This window comes from Netta rufina (assembly GCF_964035555.1).
Source record: "Netta rufina genome assembly, chromosome: 5".
NCBI classification, from domain to species: Eukaryota; Metazoa; Chordata; class Aves; order Anseriformes; family Anatidae; genus Netta; species Netta rufina.
In genome coordinates this window covers 27,416,333-27,440,419 of record NC_140128.1, presented here as the reverse complement: position 1 = coordinate 27,440,419, position 24,087 = coordinate 27,416,333, and the positions used below count along the sequence as shown (strand labels likewise).

The following is a 24,087-nucleotide window of genomic DNA, read 5'->3' as shown; positions in this document are numbered from 1 at the left end:
CTAAAACCCAACAGTTCTGTAATAGAGGTTACTGAAGAAAAGTAGTTAAAATAAACACTGTATTATTCTCCTGAAGGAAGACATTAGTAAAGTAGGAGCTGATTCACAGATCAACCAGGCATCACCAGAAGTAGTACTACCACTTGAAAAACAGGACGCTAATTAGTTAGTAGCCAAGAAAAAGAAGCATGCCGAAAAACAACCAGCAAATGCTTCTGCGAGTGTGACTACATCAATGGAAGGCAACTGGGCCTTTGTTCACAACTGAATTTCTGGGCCATTGCACGTAGCCTCAGGCCACCGACTCTAAAATTGCAGTGGACAACAGGTGGTGCATGAGGCTATGAGATGTGATCTTATCTACACACTCTTTTAAAAAGACTGAAACTCCTTATTTTTCCAACTTCAGCTTGATAAACGTGCACTACAGCAGTAACACAAGTTTTGAGGGTCTGGCAACAGTTTACTCTGTAAGAACATGGGGTGCCTTGGCCAAAGACCAGGTTTTCTCATGCATTATTACCAAATGAAACAATTCCACCTTCCTCCTACTGCCAGCAACTTGTTCCCGACTCCATGGTGTGCACACGCATTTACCCACAGCAAACCACCAGAAATCAACTCAAAACTAGCTTGGCAAAACACTGTCATCTGGATCACTTCACAGTTTGGATCGCTATATATAAAAACAATTTTGCTGGCGTAAGAGAGAGCTCACGTACAGGATTACTTCTCTAGGTGGGATTAATTTCACTATTACAAAAATAGAGTAAGAGACAAATTTATCATAAAGAACTATTAAAAGATTCAATACTTGTCAACTTCACATGAGGCTCAAGAAAGGATTTTTAAAGAATGACTCTTTAAAATTGGAATTACAATCTTTTGGTATATTCAGTTTATTTCTGTTTTTTTTGTTGTTGTTTTTAAAAATTCTAATTTTGCCCTCATTAGGTGATGTGTTAAACCTTTGTAGTGAATGGAATGCTTCGAGACACTTCTGGAGGCATAATCATTAAGCACAAAAATCTTTTTCCCTCTTTAGCTAGTCTGCTTTCCAACAACAGCCTCTATGCCTCATCTGTAGAACCTCAGCCTCTACATTTTTGCTGGAAGTTACACTTTATGATATGGTCTTGCATTTACATAAAGTTGCCATCAACAGTCTTCTCTATACTTGCTTTTTCTCCTGCTTCCCATAAAATCCCAGTTTTAGTATTCATCTTTAAACTGTTCTTCTAGAAGGAGTGTTTTTCAGTGTTAGGATTGCTTTTTTCCTGTGACTACATCATTTCAGTATTTTCTGCTATTTTAAATCCTAATTCCTCTTTATCTCCATTATGAACGTATCTCAATGCTGAAGATGTTACTTATATTGCAACTTGTAAAATCCAGTTTAGCTAGCGAGCTTTATCTCCAAGCACTGCATTTGGATGCCAAAAACATGGTCACTAGATAACTAGTAGCCATGGAGACCATGGCAACGTACAATATTGAACAAATGCAGGCAGCAGCAGGCTTCTGATTTTAAGTGAAATAAGGCCTTAAATGCACAGGGTTTCCTGACCACAATTATATAACTGAGCTATTCTCCTCCTCACCTCACCCAACCCCCCCCCCTTTTGAAGTACTGGGAACCCCAAAGCCTGACTTACCCAAGCAGCTGATGCCTGTGATGGGGGGTTCCTGTTACCTCCATCACACGGGTAACAATCCACTGAAGAGAAAGGCAATGATTCTGCTCAGGTCCGCAAGAAGAAGGAATGCAGGACAGAAGTGAAATTAGAAAACTATCTTGCACACAGGTTTTTCAATACTTGGTGTACAGACAGGCATCCAACTAAATAAAAGTAAGGCAAGAGCATACCTACTGCCACACAGTACACATCACGTTGGCATCCTCCAAGTCAGCCTACTAGTTAATTTCTCTAATAAGGATACACTTGGAAAAACTAGTCCAAGTGTAAATAAGATGACCAATACAATGGTGGCAAACAAGTCTTTTTATCAGAAGACAAATGAAAACTGGTAGAAATGGGTAATTTGTCATATATATATTATTTTAAATATATGGATATACATTTAAAAATAATACGCAGTCTTCAAATTAGCTCTCTTTATCAGGCATATGTTAGGCAAGATAATTTAAAGAAACATATGTTGTAATTAAGTATTAAAATGTAGCATATTAATAAAAGCAGAGATCCAGCCTTCCTATTTGTCTATAAATGCATAATGGAGTTTGCCTTTTCCCAAGTTTAGCACTGCAGAAGTAGTTGCTCTACCATATTTCAATTACCCAGTGCTTAGCTCTTCGTTAAGCACAAATGTCTAGCAGAGTCTTCACTTCCACCTTGCTACTACACAAATGAAACAGTTGTTTATATACAAAGTGGGAAAATATCTCCAATTACACCCTGGCTAAAATTATGTCCTGTAACAGCCAAACTCTTCCCTCCCTTCACTGTTTTTTCTCCTGCTTGCTATTCAGTGGAGGCAGTGTCTTTGCTTGTCAGTCAGGGCAAGCCAGCAAATACCACTGAGAGGTACCTGGCCTGGCAAAGCAATGCTTGCAAACAAGGAGAAAATGCTTAGTAAGAAACAGGAGTGTCAGGACTATCTTCTGAATTAACCTAGGTGAACTACACAAATCAACACATAATTAGATGTGCCGGGCAATCCAGCCGCTCCCTCACGCGGGCACTGCTGCAATCCCTCGCTGCGTGGACTCGCCGTGTTCAGTCTGCAGGAAACCAGCCTTCTGCGCGGGTCAGCCGGGTCGCCTGGCAGGGCAGAACCAGCACACAACTGCAAAGAGGCACAGAGAAAAGCAGCAGCACGCTGCCCACAGCAGCCAGCAGCTGGATAAGCCACAAGACAGCACGTGACTGAACAGAGGCAAAAGCACGGGGAGGGGACAAGTAAGGAACGACAGCCTGAAACATTTGACAGTGGAGGCGAACCTGGAGAGAGCCCCGCTGGGCTCCAGGCGGGTGAACAGTTAGAGAAGCCTGCAAGCTACACCGGGAGGAGTCTGAACATCCCAGCTTGAGATGCAGCAAGGCAGGAAGATAACATCCTGACAAACTGCTGCATGCATTTTTTGACAGATAAATCATGTAAGTACAGGTGGGGCCTGTTCAAACTAAGTATTAGCGTAAACATGATTTTTCTGCCATTTCTTCATCTATTGCTTCTATACAAATTGCAGTGGTGTGGCTCATTTGGGCATTTTGAAATACTTTTACTTAATACTGACAGTCCCTGGCCACCACACCTTGGTTCCCGCTGCAGTGAAGAATCCAAGCACCGACATCAGCCTCCTTCTGGAAAGAGCTAAACTTGCCTGTCTCCACCAGCATCCCCAGCACACGCCAACCACTGGTCAGGGTCCACTCCATGGGGTTAGAGCCAGCAAAATGCCATGAACACTGTGGGTGTGGAGTCCCCAGCACTAAGGGTGCTGCTCTCCACACCTGCTTCTCTCAGGCTGCTCTACTTTCTGGCATAGACACTGCTTCAATGGACTGAAACCACAAAAGACAAATTGTCTTGCTGAGTTAACAGCCAAAAGGCTTACGTACAAAGAGCACCAAACCAAAGATTTTAAGAAGCTCTCTATTTATGGTTGCGGAATTGAGAGAGCATCTAATTATCCAAATTTAAGAAGTTTCTGTACCTGCCTGCATTCCACTGAAAGGGCTGTTAGTTGGGACATTGGCATCTATGGGTTTAGGTTTAAATTTATGCTTTGAATGAATTATAATATAGACTTTGCCACTGCATCAAATGGCTCCAGGCAGGTGTTTTCACAGTATCTTAAACATAGAGGAAGCTCTTGAATATGCCCTAGTTGTCAGATACTTTCTAGATGCTAATGAGGTCTTAGCCATTCATTTTAACCTGGTTTTTGTTTGCATATTTTTCTTATGCACAGTTGAATTTACCTTCTAGAGGCTAAAATATGGGTTAAATGCTTTTAGCAGCTGTTTATTTAGTGCAGAACAAAGGAGACTAGGAATAATCTGACTATGAAGACTTGCTAGAATTACTGGGGAGGGTACCAGGAAGCTGAAACTATTCTGGTAAGAAATTCTGAAAATGATTCCTATTTCACAGCCAAAATCTCCCTTACAATTTGATGAGCCTTCACAGCATCTTACACGTAACAATAACCAAACATAAGACATGCTATCATGGAATTAAGAGATTTTTCTAATATTAAGGACAATCCATGTGTCCCAGTTTAGTGCTATACAGAAATTTGCCTCAGATGCCTTTTCCAGAAAGATGTTCTGTTCATCAAAGCACTCAGAAAAGTCTACTTGGACCCTTTTCTGACAAAACAATGGTGAAACGACAACTGATATTTTCACTAATTCCCTTTGATCAACTGCTAAGCCAAAGAGAAAGTACTAAAACCATTGTGCCTAAACTAGTTATCTCCATTGGAATAAAGGAACAGGAACAGGCAGGTGAGCATCCTCAAAGCTTAACAATCACAGGAGATTCTTCAGCAGTTGCTTTTTCAGCTGTTGCTTGTAGCATGAACTAAGTTTGGTTTTGCATAAAAGAAAAAAGCCTGCTTCTCCCTCAGATGAGAAGGTCCCACCCACTGGAGACACTCGTTTTAATTCTTACCCCACTGGAATTTAACTGGCATGATCAGACTTCAAATTTTTACAGCTTACCTCCCTGCTAGGAACAGAGTGCTCATAAAAAAACAGGTGTCAGAACAGCACTGGATTCTGTAGTTATTTAAACACACCCAACCCCAATCATATGCATCTTACTGACATGACTGTCCCAACTGCATCAAGTTCTGTGCCTCGCCGTCCCTCTAAGTAACTCTGCCATACAGCACTGTTCTGTAGCCACATTTACTTGAAAAAGCTGTAAAAAAAGCTGTAAGTTCTTTCAGAAATCTCAACAGCCTCTTAAGTCTTCGGTTTATTCTCCATGACTTTTACCTGTTTCCAGTCTTCTTCATTCTGCTAAGTAAATGCTGGATCAAACGTTTGCACCTACTCCACGGTTTGGAATCCCTCACAATGGGAAGCTGGGAGGAAAGGAAAATCCCCTGCCACAGATTGTTCAGCCTGTTCAATCAAAGCATCACCAAAAAGCCTACCGTAAGTCTATTTTGCAGTTAACTAGAACTAGTTTCATCGAGACTCACCTAACAGCAGTAACTAGGGAGTTACACCTCACCCATCTACTACATCCAGCTGTCAAGGCAAAGGACCGTCACCAGAATGACTGTATGAGACTCAGTTCTTCAAGAACATCGTGATGATGGTAGGAAAAAATCTGGCCATTACAGGGGAAAGTACTCCCTCCCAACCTGCCTTTGTATACCACTTGTTCTAATGTGTTCTCTACATTTTCTTAACGTATGAAATCAGAGCTTAATGACAGTAGTGACGTTCCACCTAGAGGGGGTTATGCACCAGCATCTGTTGCCGCATTTTTCCAGCATCTCTGGAGTTTTCTGGGTATTATCTACAGAAACGCTTTGTCCCTGCGCTACCTTTTAAAGATGTTTCAAAACATTGCTCCTCAGTATGGTTAATTTAAAGCTCATTTTTCCAAGGAAGACGATTTTGAGGATTCTTGACTTGCTGCAGGCTTATTTAATGTCTCCCCTCGAGTATTTAGACAACTGAAAAGGAAAACGAAGCTAAAAAAAGAGGAAGTGAGAAATACCTTTTCCTTTTAATGTTCTTTTCTTTTTTTCTGCTCTTTCTGGAAGCAACAGGCAATTTTGTCGCCAGATATGTACTTACTTGTAGGCATCCTGCCACTTTCTCCTGGTTATTCTCTGACACAAAGATTGTGACAGGGAGCATACAGTAAGCCTTTGGCATCTCAGCTACCTACACTGCCACGGCACTACCCTACAGCACATGAAAGAACCACATCAGTGGAAACCTACCCAATATTTATAGGAATTCCTGGAATTTTTCTTCTTCCAGAAACACAAAATGCCACCCAGACTTTCTCAAGACCAGACTTGCAAGTACCTACATAAAAGGATACGTACCTGCCTGACCCCAGCATCTTCTTCTTTACAAGCTGCTCTGCAGGCATAACCCCATGAACGTTGTTTCAGGAAGGGATAAGTGATAGCCGAGAAGAGGTGTATTGGTTTTCCAGATCCATAACTATTGCCACGCTCAGGTGTCTCCAGGTCTTCTCTGCTGGCCGAAGGCTTTACGGACTTGTGACACTTTATCTCCGTCCTTGATGTCAGCCCTCTTCTAAACGTCCTATCCCGGTGCACGAACGGCAGTTTGCTCAGGGACAAAGGGAGGGAGGGCTATTTTTTAATGGCAATCTGTGCATACTCCATCATCTGCACAGGTCCCAGGAACCTTTCCTTTCTGAGTCAGGCCTGCAGGATACTTGACAGCAATTCATTTTAACTCCTAAAGAATACATATTGGTCTTCACCCATACAGCTGCCCCTAAAATGATTCTGAGTAACAGCTTGCTTCCTAGTAAATGCTTCCATCTTTTTCGGTAGGACACGGTGCTTTTCTCAGTCCTCAAAACCAGCACCACATAGACACAGATCTCAGCAACCAAACAGGCAGGAACAGAAGTCACCGAGAGAAGCCCTCGCCCTTCCATCAGCAGTGTACGCGCAGTGCCTGTTGTTATTTATCCATTATGCTTGCTTGGACAGCCAAAATCAAAGATACCACAACGATTTTACTAAAGATGCTACCAGCTGAGGCTGTACAATCAAAGCCTGTCCATAAGTTGGCATTTTTTAGAATCAACAATGTCTGAAGAGAGGGGCAAGTTGCACAACTTCAAGATCTCAGTATGAATTTGTATCCTCCACAACATGCTTTAAAATCTGATCAAATAAAATTAAAATTAAATAAAAATACATAATTAAAAAAGCCCACACAACCATGAAAAGCCACACCACGTACTTAGATTTCTACTTCCCAATTTTACATCTCAAAAGTCACAAAATAATGCAGAGGAAATCAAACAAAATAAATAAAAGAAAAAATTGTCAAGAGAAAATATTCCACATGGAGTTTAAGTTCCCTACAATACACAGCACAGCAAAGAAAACTAAGAATTTCTTAACTACACACTAAGTTCTCAAAAGCCCCAAATATATTCTCATTCAAAGCCTGTATGCCCTCTGCTTCTTCACTCTACCATATAGTAAGTGATAACTTAATTGGGAAAGCAAAAGGTACATTTAAGAAACATATTTCTATAGTCGCAGTCAGTCTTAAATATGCATGCAGTACTTACTACCCTGTTGTATTGGTCTACTACTACCATTTGTATGGTAAGTACATAATGAAGTGCCCTATTAAACACAAAATGTAACGATTACTGGTCTAGGTAACACCCGTGCATACGGAACTAAATTAACGCTGGGTCCGTTCCTTCAGATCGTGGCACCCCCTCACACACCACGAACACTTTGGTGCTCCCAGCCAGGCGCTGCAGCACCCCGCCATTCATGGGAGTCAGCCAGGGGAAGCTTGGCTGTTACTCTCACGGTGCTAGGAGCACAACGCAGCGCAGTCCTTACCAAAGGAGCTGCAATGCCATTAATGTCATTCACCCGCCCTGTAATGGTAGGATAGAGCCCTGATTTGCAAGATTATGCAAAATGCACGTAGAGGAACATTATTCTGGAGGGCTTATGCTAATTTTTTCCACTTGACGACTAAGTTAGGCATAAAATAAGCTTCACTAAATTAGTAACAAACAAGTAGCAAAACAAGTAAACAAAACACATCGCATACACATCTCTTACTTGCAGAATTAGATTTTTCTAAGAAAACTGCCTAATTAAGCCAATTTTTCCCAAGCGCTTTTTATGCAATTACTGCTCCCTGCAAACTTCAACTTAGTATTCTCAATTGTTGCAGGATTTTAAAAAAAGCTAAAAAACTAACAGGCTATAATACTTTTTTTTTTTTTAGATAAATCCACCCCACATACAAAGTCCTTCCTTCTCACTTCCCATATGCTTGTTACCCTCCTATTCCCCAAGAGCAGCTTTTTCAGGCATTCTGCTAGCCTTGCAACAAGAGTCCTGCCATAAGCAGGGCTGCACCACTATAACACTATTTCAATCCAACCCATAAGGGTTTACATACTATATGTAGGAACGTACACAAACTATTTGTTTTATTTAACCTACACTTCAAGACCCTGTAAGTATTCTGAGCTAAAATTAAAATTTGCTCTCGTTTTTATTTACCATGTACTCCAGTTGCACAGAATCAGGCTCACGAATTGCAGACAGCAAAAACCATACTAGCTCAAAGGAAAAAAAAAAAGAAAAAAAGAAGTAAAACCCTGTTGGTAAAAGCTGTTTCAACTGTCTGAATAAGGAAAAAGAAATAAATCTTTCTCCTGTTGTCAAAATAAACTTTCTCCGTTTGAATGTAAGCAATGTGAAAATCTTAACTTTCACTCCAGAAGGGCACTTTGCAACAAACTTTTTTGCTTTTAAAGTATAGTAAAATTCCAAGATAGACATTTTCAGATTCCAACACCATTTTCTTTCTAAAAGGTCATCTGAGGCAACATTAGGAGAGTTATTGGTGACATTCTGATATGGTATACAAGTACCTTTCAACAAATATGCACCACTCTTCCTTGAGAAAAGCCAACAAACAAACAAGAAGATACAGCTAAATCAAAACTAAGGGGAGAGATTTGGGTCTGCCTATCAGGCTTTTGTACGCCAGACGTTCCAAAGCACGGCCGGCCGATCACACACCGGGTGGCCATCAGTTAACGGGGCCAGCCAGCCAACTCCAGGTTATGCCAGACCGAAGTTAGCTCTCACGGAGCCCACACTGGAGAGCAATCACTAATTTTTAGGGTAAACACACACAGGAAATTTTCCAACTTTACAAAAAAGGGGACAAATATACTGCAAGGCAAGTAAATGTTATGGGTAAGCTCTGGACTGCCAAATATGAACTACAGGCACAGAGCGTGTGGTAAGATGGGAAGCTTTCCACTGTTCATCGGGATAGGGGAACGCCAAACCAAGGAACACCGCTTAGACCCGACTTCTCACCCCTGCTCTGTAAGCACACACAGACCTCCAAATGAATGGCTGTTGCTTACATTAATAGGTATTAAATAAACATCCATGTATAACAGGGAAATAATTTATCTGCCATATTTGTAACTTCAGTGTCTTCTCTTCCTTCAGTTCAAAAGAGAACTATTGCAGCAGGCAAATTAAACGGTAGGTAAAAGTCTGCTTTATCAGCAAGAGTCCAGTCACCAACATTTTTCTATGGAGCACATTAAAAATCAGAAAAAAAGCTAGATTCAGGACTTACTTCCTCTCTTCAGCACTGTGAAATTATAAAAAAGAAACCAGACGTTTGCATGGACCACTGTCAAGCAACATAAAAGGTTTTCGTGGCAGCCATATCAAAACTCAGGAGAAATGCCTGTGTGAAGACTTGGAGCTACAAATGGCAGAGGGGTCTCCCAGGTACTATGGATAAAGTCAACAGCACGAGAGCCTCGCACTCAGCAAGAGGAGTATCGGGGCTGCTCGGGCTGGAAGGTTCGGCTGCTCCTCTGAACTTCCAGAAGTCATTTGGTCAGCTGAGCCTCGGGGAGAAAAGTGAGGCTGCCAGGAAAAGCACTGACTTGAATCTACGCGTGGAAGATGAATGTCCACTGAGATGCACTTACTGAGGGGAAGGCAGATCACAGGCAAACCCAAACCAACTTCAATTTAGGCAGTTAAGGCGATCTGACAGCATCTCCCAACAAACTTAACATCAGCCCTTACGCTCCCACCTCGACCTCTGTGGGAAAGCTCACCCTAAGTTGTAATGCACGTCAAGAACATGACCACCACCACCACTGAGAAAAGACCTTGGGGCTTGCAAGAGGAAGAGCCCTCCAGGAAAGTCATGAGAAGCTACTTCTTAAGGTAGAAGATGGGCAAATTATCTTTTAGGTGGAAGACCAACTGTGTATGTTTCTAAAACAGTGTCTAACAGATACTGATACCTAAACTATACTGGTGCCCACTGTTCTCAATGTGAGTTTTACAATCGTTTTTTCCATCACTGACCTTCAGATCCACTCCACCTCTTTGTTTGGAAGGTGTTGTCGAGCAGACCAAGCTCCCACTACCCAAGAAGCATGCCTGCTTCCAAGGAACAGTTCAGACCCAGCGTGCACGTGCTGTGCTACTTCAGCCAGCTAAACGTGCTCGGACACTTCATGACGCTAATATCATCTTTCACATCGCAGCATTCAGAGGCCAACCAAAGTCAGAGTTTAGGCATCTGGAAACCTTTGCCTGCTTTGCTGCATCAGCCCAGGGCAACAACTGCCATTCAGAACATTTTAATCTTTACTTAGTGAAAAAAGGAAGAATAAGTATCTGAAGAAGAAATCATGTTGCATTTCACCAAAACCCCTTACTCACTTTAATTATTACAGGGAAAAAAAAGTCTCATAAAGGCAAAAAGCTGTATATCACCACCTTTTCAGCAACAGTACAGATGGTAAAGCTATCCTGAAAAAGTAAATGGCTCTGAGATACTTTCTTTTTAGTAAAAGGAGTAAGAAACAACACAAAAAGAAGAGCAGCAACAGAAAATGCTGTTTGCGTCTGGTGATGATTCCTTCTTGCAGATGAGACAAACACTAAGGGAAGTTTTATTAGCCAACCCCTTATCTGACCATTTTTTAAATCAGTAATATTCTGAGAAGAGCATTTGCTTGTAACCATCTGCTGGTCACTGCCATTGCCATGGAACAATAAGCACTAGATGCTTACTGGACAGAAAACAAGAAGAGAGGTAAAGAAGAAAATGGGGTTGGAAAGGAAAAAGGACAAAATAAAAGAGCAACCAGAGAGACAGAGTCTCTTCTCCACCTGGCTAAGGCAACACCATTTAGATCCCTCTGGGTGGCCGAGGGTCTGCTCAGGCCCCAGACAACCAAGGTCACAGGCGATGTAACTTTTACCAACGTCACCATCTCGGGAGGGTGACCTAACATCGATTCAGGCCCAGGCACTGCACACATTCTTTATTTGTAATGCTGAAGTTGGCTAGAAAAATGCTGTATTTACTGATCCAGGTTAAATATCCTGACTCCAATGGTAACTCATTAACAAACTCCTTATGAGAGGTTTTGCAAACATGACAGGCTCACAACATGCACCCAGAGTTTTGCCAGAAGAGGAGTTGTAGCTTATTAAGGATGCACTGGTGTACAAGACTGCAGAGAGAGTGTGCATATCGTGCAACCTTCACCATCACTTTTTTTTTTTTTTTAACCAATGTATTCTTCCTCTTTTTCACCTGTTTACTTACACCACTTTTCTTGTTTCCCCATGTTTCTTTTTTTAAAGGAAGATATCTGGAGTGCTAAATGCCCAAGCTTAGGCCATCATCAGCACATCTCACTAGCTCACTCTCCATCAGAAAAGTTTACCAATCCGACAGGTAACATTTGAGTCCTTTTAAAACGTATTTTACCATGAGGGCAACCTTATGACAACACCATGCTGAAGTTCATTGTTAGTTCATGCACCTGCACTGCACATCAATGGTAGCAGAGAGAAAACCAAGGTTTGGAACTTCAGCAAGCAGCATCTCCCACCTGAACCAGTCCTTACACGCTACCACTGACCACTGAATATGACATTTTCATGGCTTCATTCTTTTCACGTGTTGCAAAGCATCTTGAAATGATTAGAACTCAATCTCCTACTGACAAATTGGTGAGATTTCCTGCTCACATAGCACGCAATGCTCCAGTTTACACCAAGTTTCACAGCTTTGTAATCTGTCGTTGTTAGTATTCCCTCCTATCTCAGCAAACAGGCTCAACTCTACAACTTTCTGTATAGGGACTTGGAAATAAACACAAATGACATATGCAAGTCAGCAGGTATTGTATACACTAAGGTACCTCTCCAGATTGCAGGGAGACATCTCTTTCACATTGAGCCAATATCTTAGTTATGAACCCTATCTTAATTATGAACTCCATTCTCTTCCTCACTGACTCTTGACTAAAAGACAGCCCAGATATAAGAGCTGTTGACATGTAAAATTAACAAACAAAAAGAGCAAGGTGCTGCATTCTGCACAATTTTGTTTGACCAAAACACATTGCTTTGGCTATGCAAAAATAAACAAATTATTTCTACTTTTTCTATTTCTCTACCTTAATTTGTCACAAGCAAGGAAACAGTAATTTCTTTCCAAGTAGGAAACTGGCAATGCACAAACAAACACAAGGGTCTACTAAGCAACACCTACAACAGTAACTTACAGATTTATTTTTTAATGCAATCAACTCTAAGCTACAAGACAAACATTCCTTTTCTTTTATCAACACACCCTAGAGCCATGTGCCTCAATCTCAACAAGAGGCAAGACTAACAAGACCCCCAAGTGTAAGCATACATTCCAAAGTCATTCAAAGGGGCTACTCCTAAGAACACTGAAATTCCCTCTGAGCACTACGATGCGGTGCAGCAATGCTGCTTTCTGTACTATGAGTACAGCAGGTCTGACAGGAACGCAGACCTCTGTGCCTGCGATGACAAACCCAGGTGTACGCATACTGGTAGCAAACCCATCACATGGCTATGATCTTAACTGGAAAAGCTAAACAAGCCATGGTATGTCCATTACCTAACTTCTGACCCCTGCACTCTTCTAAATGATGAAATGAAAAACTCAGTGTTCATACTAAATCTGTCCATTCCTACACTTACTCTTTCATCCACCAGCCAGGAAGCAGCTATTAGTTCATTTTTATGGAACAAAAAAAAATAAAGAGTGAACTGTGAAGTTTGCTGTCCTTCCACAGCTGGGAGCAGCAGGAAGGAGGCGGTCCAAGCCCTCAGGGCACAAACATTGTCTTCCAGGGGTTACAGGAAGTGTCAGAAGGGAAAGCAATTTAGTTTGGCCAAGGACACGATATCCAAGTGACACGTTTATGTAAGATTTGGTTCCATGCTTATAAATATATATCGATTAGACAAAGAGAGCCTTGTGAAATCGTTCGAAACCAGCGTCCCCACCACACCAGGAGAATAATTCCCGGCAGCATTTGTCAGATTCAGCTCAAAGCCGTGGCGTTAGGGCGAAGGGGGCTAGAGCCGCCTGCCCCCCGTTTTTCCTTCACACGAGGCCCCAGGCGGTGTGGCCGGGCCCGGGGCCGTTCCCGCGGGGCAGCCGCAGCCGTGCGGGGAGCGGCAGCGGGCGGGAGGCGCGGCCGGGCGGCGCTGCGGGACCCCGCGCGGGGCCGGGAGCGGGAGCGGGCAGCGGGGCCGTGCCCGGTGCATTGTGGGAGCGGCGCGGGGGAGCCCCGCAGCCCTCAGCCCTCAGCCCGCTGCCGGCCGCCCCGCGGAGCCCCCCCCGCAGCCCGGCGGCGCCGCCGCCGCTTCAGCGGCCGCAGGGCGCGCCGGGGGCGGCAGGCGGCGGCTCCGAGCCGCCCTCCCGGCCGGGCCGGGGCCCCGCCGAGCCCAGCGCCGCCGCTTCAGCACCGCGCTCCGGGACAGCGCCCGCGGCTCGCCCCGGCCGCCCCCGGCCCTCCCCCGCGCGGCGCAGGGGGCGCCTCCTCCCGCGGGCAGCGGCGCCGCCCCCGGCCCGCAGCGCCCGGCCGCGCCGCCCCGAGGCCTCGGCTCCCTGCGCAGCGCCGGCAGCGCGGCGGGAGAACCCCCCCGGGCCCGGCGCGGAGCCGCGGCCGCTCCCCCCCCCGGTGGCGGCGGCGCTACCTGTGAGGACGCCGACGCGGATCTGGTGGTCGTGGTTGGTCAGGACCATGCCCTCGGCCGCCATGTTGCCCGGCGCAGCCACCGCACTGACGGGCGGGCGGGCGGCCGCCGGGGGGAGGGGGCGCGCGCGCGGCACCGGCGCGAGCGCAGAGAGGGGGCGGGGCGGGGCCGCGGCGGGAGGGGCGGGGCCAGCGCCGGCCCCGCGCGCGCGGGGCAGGGGCGGAGGGAGGGGAGGGAGGGGAGGGAGGGGAGGGAGGGGAGGGAGGGGAGGGAGCGGCGCACAGACAGCAACAATCGAGCGCCGAGCGCGGCGGGGAGGGGAGGGGGTGGGAGAGGAGGGGAGGGAGGGTCCGGGCCCGTGCTACAGCCAAAGCAAAACCCGCCCGTCCTGCTCCAATGTGTCTGAAGTGAGCCGAAGCACAAGCAAGAAGCGCGAGGTTTCGCAGCTTCCTGCAGGGGTCTCACACCCTGCAGTATAACAGCAGAGTCCGTGCAGCCGGTGCATTTGTCGCTCTCCCGGACACTAAGGGAGAGGGGCAGGGTCAAGACTTCACGGGCAACACGCGCTTGGGTACTTTCCGTGGGGCCTGGGGGGATGTTTTTGTATGGAAACCTATAGGAGGCTGTATGAAGGCAATGGGATGGTCAGAGTTTACAGATGTGGCACAAGGCTGAGCCAAGGAGAAGCTGAAAGCAATACGAGTGGTTTCGTTACTGTGGTACGAGAGTCCCTGTCAATCGGACTGTCAGTATCATGGCAGAGCCACAATCGCTCACGAGAAGGTTGTAAACAAGCCGAGTTTCTGCAGTCAAGTTTTCATCTGAATAAGGAAACGAGTTTGCATGAGAAAGAAGCCTTTTTCCCACAGGTAGGCAGATGTTCTGGGACATGTTTTGGGTCATTGCAGAGCTCACATTGACTGCCCAGAGAAAAAACAGCTTTTCCTCATCAAAGCCAATGTGCAGCTGGTGGTCACGTTTTGCCCTGGTCAACTATAGCGCAGCTTGGTAACCTCTCTGGAAATATTTGACATTACTTTGCCAGTTGTTAATAATCAATCTCTGCCCATTACCAAAGCACTGCCCTTTCATTAAGCTGTCTCTTTCAGCCACGTTTGTTCCATGGCTACTGGCTGACACAGCAGGCTTTCTTATTTTATCACAAACACTACAGGGTAGCATATTTTGATGACTTGTTTGGATGAAACGGTTTGACTGTACAAGACAAACCATTCTGTTACATATAGAAATCATGAAACAAGAGCAGAGGCCAGTATGATGCCATTTTCTTCTGTTGATTAAACTGTGGGCAATGATACCTTATGAGCTGACTGAAAGTTATCAGAGCAAGATGTTTAATAATTAGAATAGATGTACAATATTTCTGCCCAGAGAAGCTGTGGATGCCCCATCCCTGGAGGTGTTCAAGGCCAGGTTGGACGGGGCTTGGAGCAACCTGGTCTAGTGGGTGTCATCCCTGGCCAGGGCAGGGGGGTTGGAACTGGTTTGGAACCCAACCCGTTCTATGATTCAGTTATTTCTCTCATTTTATTGTCAGACAGTTGTGGTTTTATGTTTTTGGGCTTCACTGGATTTGGTTTGGTTATGCTTTGGTTTGGTTTGCAGTGGCTCCTCAAATTTAATTTCTTAACACTTATTATTTTCCATTTTGACTTGGTTGGCTAGCTGGATCAGCAGTGGGACACAGCTACTCGACTGTATGCCATTGGTACAGATCCAGCTGAAGTCATGAAACGCTGGCTTAATGAATCATTAATGGAATTCAGAACATTTTATTTCTATGCCACTGGTGCAAATCCAAGCAAGGTCAAGAGACTAGCTGGCTCAGTGGTTCAATAATAGGAAACAGACTTCTACCTCGAGCTTATTGATGCCAGTCTACAAAGAGTTGGGAAACTAAGTTTTGAGACAGTAAAATATGAAGCTTTTTCAATCCTTGAAGTTAGTCTATTATACATGATTACTTTCTGATGTGCTTTAATAGCCTGTATTGATCTATAATTTTTTTAAAGGATAGTATAAACATGTTTTCTCTATATCCACTGATACAGCACAATGTTCATCACTCTAAAAGAAGAAGGTACAAGAGATGATCTCTCCAAACAATGCCTTCCCTTAGGCAAGTATCTGGGGGAAAAGACAGAATATGCATCGCATTTAAGCTATGTAAGACTAGCAAACTATCTGTACGCCTTCACAGACCGTGCTGCCATGTCCGTGAGTCATCCTTGCAACACCCTCCTTGCCAGAGGCCTCCTGAGAACTTTACAGGTTTATGCCCCCGGCAGGAGCAGGAGCCCAGCTTCAGCAACTGTCCCAACCACTGGTGGGAGGGAAAGCGCGTGGTTCGCGTAGGGTAAATGTGCAGTACTCCTTGTGCTTCATGCAGGCTTGCAAGGTCAGATTTGGCTATTTAGAAGAGACTCCCCATGTCTGCCTGTGAGATTACAAAATGAGAGAAGCTGCTAACTCTTCCACTTGGTGACAAACTACATCACAACATAGCTCATGCCTATTTGCCATATGTGCATTTGCAGCAATGACAGGCATGTGGAAAACTCCTAAGGAAACGTGGCCCATGCAGACATCCTTGCCTCTAGCCTCCTTCTCTCACTGCCTCCTCCTACTCAGCTACCTGTTGTGGTGCAACTTCTGAAATGGCACCATATGTTATGGATGCAACTTCATGTATATTCTCAGAAACAACAGCATCTGGAAGACTGAAGTTTACTGAGCTTATATGGTATCATTTTGACGGCTCCGTGGTAGTGATAACCATGTAAGTCCTCTCCGATCCAGTTGCCATTCAGCCCTTTTTTTTCTCTCTCATACTCTGGTCAGGCTATAAAAGCCAAAGTTCTTCCCTCCCCACCATCCTGCCCAGGACCAAGGGTATAATAAAACCGTATCTAGTTATTTAATGCAAAAAGTAGATCTATCCAGCCTGTATCATCTGCGATTTCAGATGTTGTTTTTTCACAGCTCAGTTGAAGGAAAAATGTTTCTTTCTCTCTGAGCCTTTGGAGATGAACATTCTGTAGGTCTCTGTCCATGGCATGTTGGCACTATGTGATCGTGCTGCATTAGGCATACTTCTGTCCAGATTTTCCCAGACAGAATTCAAGAAGTGCCAAGCAGGGAGGTCCCAAACTGAAGTATACTCACAGCTTGGTACCAAGGGTTTGAACCTATCAATCAAGAGCAGTGGAAGTCCTGAAAATCTTGTAGAAAGGCTTACTTTTTGTGGTTGTCCATCACTCTTTGAGCTGGTTCTACCATGAGTGTTAATTCTCTGTATCACCCTAAAGAAGATACACTTGATATTTAGCTGCAGTTCTAACCTCACAAAGTAGGACCTTCTTGAAGGACAGCACGTTAAGCAAGGACTTCCACTACCAAGAACTTGAAAATGGTGCCAGCCAAAGGTAATCTTTTTATGACTTTTGCAGGGATAATGAGAAGCCCAACACGCCCCAGTACCAATTCTTCTGGGCCACTGCAGTCCTTACTGGCTGCAACTTTCCAACAAACAACCTGTCTAAGAGCAGAACCAAGGTCTTTCAGAGAGGTATGCGATACATGTGGCGTGACTACAAACGCAGTTCAGTTGATTCACTACTAGTATGGGTGCCTAACAAAAATAAATGAATCTTAGTGTGACTCCACATGAGTGGTGTTGACACATTCAATTGTCTGTGCTTCATTTGCTGCAAAACAGTATCTATTTTAGAGAAGCAGTTGATGAGTTTAGCATACACAAAGAGTAGACAGATTTAAAAGATACCGTACTGGAACATTCTATTTTTGAAATTTCACTTTGACAAAACTGCCTCATTAAGAACTTGGGTATGAAAAGATGGAAAATTTTTTTGGATCTCATGCAAAGTAAATTCAGAATTCTGATGAGCTGAATCAGTTCTTTCCATACATTATTTTCCTTTATCTGTGTTTCCCTTTGTTTCTGCATAAAAGATGAAATAAAAAATTATGAAACCTTGGTTTTGATTAATGAGCAAGACACTCCAAACTAAATAAGGCAGAAAGAGGAAGGTAAGTATTTTGAATCCACAGTTAAATTATAATATTTCAGAACAAACTAGCCACAAATGATCATTACATGTTGTGGCCAAAATTGAACAAATGACAGCTTGCTTTTGCATGGAACTCTATCCCGTTGATTGCTTTGATTTTATACAAGCGTTAAAAATACTACAACAGATCCTTTAAGGAAGGGAGGATATTATGTAGAGAAGGGCAGCTACAACCTCCTGAAGGGAGACTGAAGGCAAATTCTCCAACATTCATTGAAAAATACTGTGTTTGAGCTCTGGATTACATGCTAGTGGTTTTGAATGAGTTCCTTAGCCTTCAGGCATATGCAGCTATATCAACAACTTAAATTCAGGCAAAAAGCAAGTAGCAATGCAAAGAAATACTTTAGTTGTTATCTACGGACTATGTTATTAAAACTAATAGTGCATAGTATGCTTCATGCTTAGTGACCGGGTCCTTTCAAACTTGCAGCACTTTCAAACTTGCAGGTCCCATTCAGCTGGGACCTGCAAGTTTGAAAGTGCTGCAGATCTCCAGTCGAATATGGGCCTGAAATCTGAATTTAAATCTATACCTCTTGGAGTGCTAGGCAGCAAGCTGCCAGCTGTTCTGAAGGGGTTAAGGCTTTCTAGTTGCTCTTGTTTACAGTTTGCTTTGAGTAAATAATAGCATGACTGACTATTTGCAGTGTTAAGGAACTCACTTGGGGAAAGGGAGAGCAGAGTTCTAGTTCAAAATTTAACCAGCTTTTATCCTAAAACTGGAACAGGGACTGGAAATGAACTATGCCCAGATCCTTGCTTCTAAGTTAGACAGTCACATTCATGATCTAAATTATTTTTTTCTATTTCTTGCTCCTCCTTTCTCTCTCTCTCCCTCTCAAATGAATTCTTTTCTTCCCTTTTCTTACTCCACCTGTCAGTACTGCAGTTTATGCTTAAAACCATTTAAGTAAATTTACATTAAATCTTATTGGCATTAATTAAGACAATTACATAGATGAAGCTAAGCATTTTGGTTGTTTTTTAGCCAAACAGAAAAGGTTTCAAAATGTTATTGGACCAATGCAAAAGTTTCTGGGTAAAATAAATACTGAAAACATATTTTGTACAGAACAGTGCATTCAGTTAAACCTCAAATGAAATATCTCTTTGGTTTTCACTTAGATCTTATTTGATTGACTTTTATTAAGTCATACACAATTTCCAAAGAGAAAAGAATTATGCTGAAAAGAAAAATGAAAATGTCTTTTGAAAATGTCAGCATTTCAGATCCTACACTACTGGACCTCTGAGAGTGGCTACGCAATTGCAGGTGCAGCTCCAGCCGAGATGCATCACTGCAGCCAAAAGGGGGACGTTTTGCTCCTCAGCCTTCCTGCTCCACTCCTCCCACGTCCTCACCCTTTCCACACCTGATCCTTGCTCCTTTCTGGCGCTGTGCTCCTCAGGCTCCTCCATCAGCCAACGTATTTCACTGCTATGGCAGGAAGCTGTGAAGGATTTTAATACAGTCTGGCAGGAAACTAATTCACAGATGGGTCTGAGGAGTGCCAGAGACAGCACAGTAATTAGTGTGAATGGAAGGCAGGGGTCAGTGGAAACTTGGAAAGGTGGGACAGGACCTGCCTCTTTTGTCTGTTTTGTTGGCTCGCCACACCTCATGGAATGGCATCTGAAAGGATGCCAGTTTGGGGAAAAAAAGTGGTATTTCTGACTACACCAATAGTTCGCCTGGTCAAATTTTTGTTCCTTTGAGCCAGTTGTATTAGAAAATCAAGGATTAGAATTAACACTTCTTCCAATCCTTGTTTCATATTTAACTGTAATATTTCTATGTATCCTCTCCTATTTGGCATTTTCAAATCACTTCCTCAAGAAATGCAGCCTGTGACCAACCATTCATTCACAAAGCCCTTTGCCACTACGTCTAGGCTCTGCTAACACTTTGAGAACTGCAGTTGCTACGTCTGATGGCAAACACTTTCTTTCCAACTACTGTAAAGTGGGCCCTTGTTATTAATGCAATCTGTATTCAGGATGACATCCCAAATTAAATTTCCTTCTGAACGTATTCATCAAGGGTGTATTTCCAGGAAGGAAAGACTATTGCTGCATGCATCTATTACCATTATCTCCAATACCTCTCTCCAACACATACATATTTCTCCCACTGTCTCCTTTCTCCCTGGTGACAGATCAATTCATACGATGGGAAAAGGTCATCCTAGCCCACATGATAAAGCAGGGGCTCTATGTCAAAACCGCAGCTGGGACTGATCCTGCAAGTGTTGTTCCTGTGCACAGCACATGCTGGGGCTGTAAAACAAGTTGTCCAGCTACACCTCACATGAGAGTTCATAGCATAAAAGAGGACTGTTGTGCTGCATGTACAAGAGATAAAGGTCTAGCAGCTGGAAGTCATGAGAAAGGGCTCAGCTGTGTGAGTCCTGTATTGGCAGTCCTGAGGCCATCGCATGTATGTGCAACCACAGGCTTTTCTAGAGATACAGCGTTCCAGCCCAGTGATACCCAGCACATTAGAAAAAAAAAGACACTTAAAGACAGAACAAAAATAACGTAGAAGCAAGTGAGTGTCTGAACTGTTCTGGATAGTATGCAGAAAATATTAGCTAATGGACTGCACTTTCTCAGACTTCCACAGAACAGATTGCTCTTCATCATCATATGCTTTCTGTAAAAAGGAGGTGATTTCTTGGGGAAAAAAATGTAATAATTAAGGATTTTATGTTATTTAAGTATTTCCAAATTTATTTTTTAAATCCTGGCTAAGTAGGCAGATTGCTTCCTTGCCAAAACGGAAGCCTTTTGCAAAGGAAGAATATAGGAGACTCAGGACTTAAAAAGCCAACCTTGACAAAGATTTGTGGTAAATCTTTTTATCAGTATTTTTTATATCGAGTAAGTCAGCTACTGGGCATATATGTAACTGTACAGATTGGCTTTTGAATTCCATTATACCATAGAATGAGTTCTACTTCCACATGAAGTTGTGTCACTAACTTCAGGTGTTTCCTCGAAATACTACCTACTTGAGTATTTTTAAAGTAGCTCTTGTGAAGAATAATACTGTCTGGATAAGTGCAGTGTATGAGTTCAGTAGAAACTCTCTTTGGAAATTAACTCAATGATTAAAGAACCCAACTCCTGTGACACTGCTAAACATGCTAACTGCCATCACTGTTTTACCTGTCCCTGAAACAGGCTTTTAAGTTTTCCACCTCGGCTTTATGCTTCAAGAAATGCCACAGGTGACTAGCACGCTCCTGTTTTTTTCCACCTGCAATCTTATCTTGATTTTAGATTTTTTAATTATTGACTTTGTTTTTTATGTTATTTCTTTTGGCACCCTGAGTTCCTTCTAGGTAACTGATCAAACCACTTGTACCCTGTAAGGGAAGGTCATGCAATTCTTTATTTGCTGAAATACAATCACAGTGCAAAGCGTTTCTGAAAGAGCTGACTGTTCCCAATCAATCTCTGTTGGTCTTTTGTGCTGACAAAGATTGAACTCCACATATTGTTACACTCGATTGTAAATCTTACCTATCTTTTCTTCTCTTGACTGAATACACAAACCCAGCTTCACTATAGGAAAGGATAACCCCTGCTTTCAATGGGGCTTTTACACCGTCAGCCCAGGCAAGATGAGCATCTTCTGAGACATTTACAATCTAAAGGAACTTATTGAGCTGTCAACTGCCTTGAGCCAAGGGATCTTTCAGTCAAAGCACAGAAACACACAGCTGATCAGGGTCTGTCTTTCTCTACACTCAGAAATATTCCATTTTATATCTATCAGTATAGTTAAAGTAATCCACCCTCATGGAATGCTTGAGTGCACACTAGTAGAGAAGTGTTGACAGCAGTTTAGCTTATTTGCATTAAAGAAAAGGAATTAAGCATGTTGATGAAAGCACCTTGTTACAAATGTATGGGGGATGGATCCATGTAATAATTTTAATTTAAATATAGCATTGCTTAGATCCAGCTGTAACAATTACCGAAGCTCAGAACTGTATACACAGTAGCCTCTGAATACAATTACACTTCCCACAGTCAAAGGATCCGGAACAAACACCTTGCATATATACATTTTTGTTACACCTCCCTATATGGTACTTGTAGCCACCTGTATTTTACCATTCCCTTGGGGTCTACCATTCTCTTCAGTCTAACTGAATTGGTGAGGCTGTATGGTGCTGCATGGTCAGGCAAGGGCTCGCAACTACTCTGTAAAACGGACTGTTTGTCTAGACAGTAACATACTGATTTGATGTATATTCAGTGGCTGCTGCTCTTTTACAGAATTACTTGAGTGAGAGAACAAGATAATTGGTATTTTTTCCATCAGTATTCCAGTAGTTCTGTTTAGAATAAATGGCATTAAGATATTCTTGAACAAACTTGAGATCAGTGCGTAAAATATATAACTTAGCAGCACAAATACGCTTTTATCAAACTCATAATATTGACTACACTGTTAACTTTGCCTCAGTAAAACATACTACAGACAAGTAATGACAAATTGTTATTGACAATACAGCTCTTGTATGCTGTTAACTGTTAACTTGATTTCTTATTCAAACGTGTAATTTTTTCAATATATAGCTTTTTGGTAGGCAACACATTAATACTAAAAGCACCTTTCTAAATAGTTTACTACATTGTTTCTCTGAAATCTAAGAAACTATAGTGTTATTATCAATTTCTATTTTGGGTAAAAACAATGTATTAGAATATATATGTATTACGGAAGTAATGCATTTCCTTATTTCTCAACAGCAAAAGGTGCAGCCTATCTTCCAGCTTTGGCCCTGTACTGTCAAACCACTCACTTTGTAGCTGTAGTCTGCTTCTTCCAGATAGCTTCTCATTACAGTATTAGAATCCCAAAACTCAATCTAGCAGTTAAGACAGCACCTTCATTTCATTTCCATCTTGGACACGGTCCTTATTTTCTAAAAGAGCTTTGAAGGGGCTCTATTTAATGTGAAAATTATCTAATTGCCAAACTGCTGCAGATTCTGAGTTGTCATCACAAAAAATTCCCTTAGATTCCCATTCACCTAGCATTGGATTTTTTATGTCCACAGCTCACGACACAAGAAGTTTTGGGTCCTAAATTTGCTTATCACAAACAAACTTGTCAGGCTAAGCTTGGCAGCTACTTAGAATGTATTTTTTCATGTAACTGACCTTTCTAAGTTTGTCATAGCTGGCAAATAAACTTGTTCTGGGAGCATGGTATCCTTTTATTTCATTGCTGTTCTTAGCAATGTTACTTTTATTGCTCTACTCAGATTTCATGTATCGTTAACTTCAAGGGTGACATTAACTTGAGTAGGAAACCAGATGTTTTTCTCCCAACTGTAACTAAAATACTGTCTTACTATTTTATATGACAACATTTTCATGAAATATGGAATATTATGTAAGGGCTCAAATCACATCTTCAACTAAAACAGTGTCTCTGTGTATATGTAGACAAGTCTGAAAATGTGTGTGCAAAATGTTTTGTTTTGTTTTAATTTCTGTTGCTGCTTATTGTACAAATATTGAACTCAAGGAACAAGGAGTCATGGTCAAAATTTCCACTGTTACTAATTTTTATGCAGTTTTAGCATTTTATTATGCAGTTAGCATTTATGTGTCACCCACATAAATGACACTAAGAGATGCTGAGCATCTGCCTATCAAATGTATAAATGCATTTTTGGCTTTGCAGCTCCCAGTATCAGTTGACATATTTTGAAACTGTGAGTTGCCCAAAATCGCATAATATTTTACAGCAGGAAACAGGGTAACCATTCTGATTTTATGATGTCCATGACATGATTCGGTGATTCTATCATTTGTTTCAGCTGTTTACACAATGTTGTTTGCCCATTTTAGTTGAACAGATATTCTCTAGCTACTTTTAGCACAGAATTTTCTACAGGTCTTTTTCTGAGATGTATTAATCGCTCTTTGTAGGTTGGTTGAGTAGAGAGTTTTCATAGAATAGAACCATAGAATCATTTATGTTAGAAAAGACCTCTAACTGGGAAACTTTCTGCAGATGCATTGGAATTTTGTTCCTTCCACCACTAAATAAAGCTTGTTGACCTATTGCTTTGAATACAGTGTTTAAATATAGCCAGGTAGTACATATTTGTTTTACTTACAGTCCCACCTCACTATTTGAAAATACACTTTTCTTAAATATGACCTGAGTGT

General features: G+C 42.7%; 1 protein-coding gene across 1 annotated transcript in view; it reads right to left on the bottom strand.

The window, feature by feature from the left end:
• The window catches only part of GPHN (gephyrin), a 280,857-nt gene extending 266,955 nt beyond the window's left edge, over window positions 1-13,902 (bottom strand). The window contains exon 1 of the mRNA XM_084288411.1: window positions 13,775-13,902. Within this exon, the coding sequence (XP_084144537.1) occupies window positions 13,775-13,838 (64 nt within the window). The 5' untranslated portion in view covers window positions 13,839-13,902. The remainder of the gene's footprint in view (window positions 1-13,774) is intronic.
• Between the last annotated feature and the right edge of the window lie 10,185 nt (window positions 13,903-24,087).